The 5,000-nt window shown below is 46.5% G+C and overlaps 1 protein-coding gene across 13 annotated transcripts in view; it reads right to left on the bottom strand.

Moving 5' to 3' along the window:
* Positions 1-5,000, bottom strand: part of rap1gap2a (RAP1 GTPase activating protein 2a) — a 197,021-nt gene that overhangs the window by 18,180 nt on the left and 173,841 nt on the right. For all 13 annotated transcript variants that reach the window (XR_010035883.1, XR_010035882.1, XR_010035881.1 and 10 more), the window contains 3 exons: positions 4,664-4,735; positions 3,132-3,218; positions 2,617-2,757 (listed from right to left, as the gene is read on the bottom strand). Coding sequence is in view for 10 of the 13 variants with exons in the window: in XM_063205797.1 (XP_063061867.1) it covers positions 2,617-2,757; positions 3,132-3,218; positions 4,664-4,735 (300 nt within the window). In the remaining 3 variants the exon portion in view is untranslated. The remainder of the gene's footprint in view (positions 1-2,616; positions 2,758-3,131; positions 3,219-4,663; positions 4,736-5,000) is intronic.

Consider the following 5,000-nt stretch of genomic DNA (forward strand, 5'->3'; position numbering starts at 1 on the left):
TATATATGTTTTATATGTGTCTGGTAAGGCCTTAAAGGTCAGAGAAGCTTATAAAAACACAATTTGTAAACGTCTTGTAGTCATTTGCTTTTGTGCAATATGTAACTACCAGTTATGACCACTAGAGAGTGCTATAGGCCTAAAGTTACTGCTTCAGTCTCAGACGACAGAAGCGTCTGATGTCCTCATATGGCCATTGGAGCAAGAATTGACGATGACAATTGTGCTCAATTTTATAATTTATTGTGTGTCATTGCTCATATTGTCATCCATTAGTCATTCGCCATATTGTTCATATCAAAAAACATGTTCATTTGTACAATTTGACAGCAATGCAAAATGTAAACATAATGGGCATTCTCCTCAGCTCATGTACACAAATATCCATGCATGAAGAACATCAAACAAACATACAGACATACAGTACAAACATGGCAGAGTAGACATACAAGCGTGTGAATGGCCAGGTGGCATGCAATTTTCCCTTCAGGGATTAATACGTAAACTCACTCTCTCACTCTCTCACTCTCTCACTCTCTCACTCTCTCACTCTCTCACTCTCTCACTCTCTCACTCACTCACTCACTCACTCACTCACTCACTCACTCACTCACTCACTCACTCACTCACTCACTCACTCACTCACTCACTCACTCACTCACTCACTCACTCACTCACTCACTCACTCACTCACTCACTCACTCACTCTCTCACTCACTCACTCACTCACTCACTCACTCACTCACTCACTCACTCACTCACTCACTCACGTGAACAGACAGACAAACAAACAACGGAACAATGGAAGTGTGACTATAGCAATCCAGTGCCTAGTAAATCTTGCGGTGCTAATTCAAAACCTAACGTAAGACACGTAAAACCAACACTGGTGTTAAATTCGCCTCTCTCTAAGTGGTGATTTAGCACTGCAAAACTCACTATATACTATACTGTGTATTTCAAAAATGAAGGTGTCATTTCAATGATGTGTGCTTGGGAGTTGGGAGCTGTAGAAGTAGACAGTCGTGGCAAGTGCACAGATCAGCACAGCGCCCCCAGTGGACGAGAGAGGGACGCTGCCAACAAAGCCCAACACCTCCTGGAAACAGGCAAAGACCAGCTCATCAGACACTTATATACATATATAGGTGTGTGTGTGTGTGTGTGTGTGTGTGTGTGTGTGTGTGTGTGTGTGTGTGTGTGTGTGTGTGTGTGTGTGTGTGTGTGTGTGTGTGTGTGTGTGTGTGTGTGTGTGTGTGTGTGTGTGAGTGTGAGTGTGTGTGTGTGTGAGAGAGTGTGTGTGAGAGAGTGTGTGTGAGAGTGTGTGTGAGAGTGTGTGTGAGTGTGTGAGTGTGAGAGAGAGAGAGAGAGAGAGAGAGAGAGAGAGAGAGAGTTGCAGAGACAACGGAAGTAACGGAGATAGAGAATACAGACAGACAGACAGACGGACAGAGAGACAGAGACTCAGTTTCCATGTGTACGCAGGCCTGTGTGTATCTGTATCTGTATGACGGCTGGAGTGACAGCAAAGATGACAGTGAGCGTTTGAGAGACTGAACGGTTGGGACAGCAGACAGACATCAGGCATCAGGAGTCTGCTGTGGTGACTACTATCCTCTATCCCCCTGACTGAGGCACAGCTCTGAGCAGTGGGACAGGAAAGAAGCAGCAGAAGGAGACCAGGAGCAGAAAGTGGAGGAGTAGAGGAGGAGAACGTGGAGGAGTAGAGGAGTGGAAGGGTGGAGGTCTGGGATGACAGGATGGAGGAGGGCGGAGGGGACAGGACCCACTGCCACAAGGGTAGATGAGGACAAATCAGAGCTCCACAGGGGTGAGAACAGAGGGCCATAACATGACATGATGATTCATGATTGGGGCTCAGTGAATGCACAGGATGCCAGGGTTAAGGAGGCTGGCTGGGATGGAGGCATGGCCGGATCAACCATATGGGCACACGGCACAGTGCCCAGGGGCATCAAGCATTCCCAGCCGGTGGCAGTGGTGTAGTCTACGTAGAACGCGGGTATACAGAGTATATCTAACCAGGGATGGTAGTGTAGGTGGAATAAAATATAGGGCCGGAGGGAGCGGGAACAGAGGTTGGTTGGAACAGATGGAGGTATAGAAGTAGAGGAGAAGAGAAGAGTAGACTAGAGGAGGAGTAGCAGGATAGTTTAGTGATGGGTCTAGGTGATGGGATGAGTATGGGGCTTGCGGCCTCACCTTAAAGGGGTATGGCACTATTTTGGGGCTTAATACAGTTAAAATCGTTGGCCAGGGTTTATAAAGGTGGTAAAGTGTCTTATTTTTCATGTAAACCGTTGTCTTGCTTTAAGAAAAGTTAAAAGAGGGAGCTTGTCGCTATAGTGAAAGTCAATGGATCCGTGTAGCATGCTACATTAGGAGTAATGGGTGGGTGTAGGTGGAGGAGTAGTGGAGGAGTAGAGGAGTGGAGGAGAGTAGAGGGGGAGTAGCAGGATAGTTGATGGGGATGGGCCGGGGGGTATAGTAGTGATGGGATGGCCAAAGGGTTGTGGTCTCACGAGTAGAGGAGTAGAAGAGGTGTAGCAGGATAGTTTAGTGATGGGATGATCATGGGGCTTATGGTGTTCTCACCTTAAAGGACTCCAGGAGGCCGCCGTGGCCGCCGTTCTCCAGCTTGTCCTCGTCCCCCGGGGTCCCCAGCCCCAGCGTGGCCTGAGTCTGCCGGTGCAGCTCATCATGGAGGTTATCCAGCAGGGCGGCCCGGGTACGACCCTGCCATCCGGGCACACACACGCAGAAACACAAGCAGGCATACACACAGAGAGGCAACACACACGCACACAAATGAACACACACATACATGTGCACACGCACGCCAAACAGACAAGGACACAGACGCGCACACGCAGACACACACGCATGCACGCACGCACGCATACATTGTGGACATGTTAGAAGAGACAAGTATTATATACATTCAGAGAAAGGTACGTACAGTAAGCATTCTATAAAACTTGTGAAAAACACAGACGCACACTTACTGAGATGCACACACACGCTAAACTCAAACGCATATCACACACAGACTAGCAAACATAAAACCACTGCACTTGTCCTCAGGCAGGGGGGTCACGCTCTCCTCTCACCTCCAGCTTGGCAAACTTGTCTGACTTGTAGCAGGCGTTCTCCGCATTGATCAGCTTGGTCAGCAGGAAGTCTCGAAACTCAGGGCCCTGGGGAGAAGACAGGAGCCAAGTCAGCCTCGTACGCTCCCCTTGTGACTTTGTGAGTCACAGACAATAGCAGCCTCAAAGCCTTTGTGACTTTGTGAATATTGACGAAGAAGAGCACCACAAGAACAGACCTCGAGCACCTTCCATTCACTCCTTTCATTCATTCAGTTCACCATTCATTCCTTTGTTCCTTCATTCATTCATTCATTCATTCATAACCCCAAACCAATTCAAGGCCTCTGCGCATATGCCCTGACTCTGTTACAGCTAGGTTTCGAGTGGACAGGTTTTGAGGATACAGTACAGTATACAAATGTACTATTGTATATGAACATGCACAGGTTTAACAAAGAAAAACATGCACATCCATTAAAAAAGACTGAGTGTAGGACTAGCAAAGTAGCATGAAAACTGAAAATGAAATCCGCGGCACCAAGCTCCCGTTTCTCTTGCTTTAACATAGTGACGTTTTATCCAGCCTGCCCCTTCATCGGACATTCATACAAGGGCAGACCGGACAAAATGTCACTATGTTAAAGTAAGAGAAACGGGAGCTTGGCATCGCAGACTTCGTTTCCAGTTTCCATATGAAGATATACAGTACAATCGATGAGGGGAGGATTCTACAGAGGATATAGGGTCGTTTTCCCAAGCACACCAGTTGTGCAGCAAATATCTTGGGATTGTATCTGAAGTCATTATAATGATCAATGAAGTTCATTGAGTCATGACAACTAAAAATAGACCCAAATCGAAATCGGTCGCGGTTCAAGGCCGATGGGAAAGGCTGTATCGAAAAACAATGGCCAGCTGTCGGCTAGTTGGTCTTGGGATCAAAGGGGGGTTGCAGGTTCAAAACCCTCCCAGTAGATGGAGTATGTTAAAGGGACACTGTGCAGGAAATGGTCAAAAAAGGTACTGCAACTATGTTGGTCATTGAAACTGGGCTGCCTATTGCGAAATTTGATCTTTACATGAGAGTTCACTAAGTAATAAACAAATATGTTCTAGTATGGTCCAAGTAGAGTCATTTTTGCAGCTAAAAATGGCTATTTTTGGAAATTCAAAATGGCGGACCATGGAGACCATGTGTTTTATGTTCTAAACATTCTGTTATCTCCCTTATTCATTAGGCCCTGGTCACACAACAGGCGTACATCCTGGACCTTTAAGGGTTAATTTCACTCCACCCCATCAGACAGGTGTTGTGTAGATAATGTGTCAAGCCTGTGTTTGCTAGTAAATCTGAGGGAGACCACAAGGTCAAAATGTCATCATGCCATTGAAGTTATGAAAAGAAAAAAAGAACTTAAAGAAGAAAAAATCCAACGAACCTTTGAAAAAAAAAAGCAAGGCACCTGATATAACATTGCTCTAGGGACTCTCCCTTTGCAAAAAAAAAACATATAAAGTAGTGCAGGAACCATCCACAAGTCCCACTTTACCTTCTTGAAAACAGCAGGGTTGGGGAGAGGGGGGCCAAATGCAGGTACGTCTTCTCTGGCTGTGACTGACACCTGTGATGGAGACAAAGTTGTTTGGTTAACAGCTGCTCAACATGATGTTAAACATTAGGCTAAACATGAGGTTCAACATTAGGGGGTGGGTGGGCGGCTAGGGCTCGGGAGCAGGACAAATAATATAGTAGCTAACATACAGTATGTGTTGACTGGAATTATACTATAGTAGGTTACTTTGGATGCTGGATCTGATTATTGTGGGGGGTCTTTTAAGACTCTATCCCAGGGATGGGCAACTGGAGGCCCGGGGGCCACATGCGGC

The sequence above is a fragment of the Engraulis encrasicolus genome, chromosome 8 (assembly GCF_034702125.1).
Source record: "Engraulis encrasicolus isolate BLACKSEA-1 chromosome 8, IST_EnEncr_1.0, whole genome shotgun sequence".
Lineage (NCBI taxonomy): Eukaryota > Metazoa > Chordata > Actinopteri > Clupeiformes > Engraulidae > Engraulis > Engraulis encrasicolus.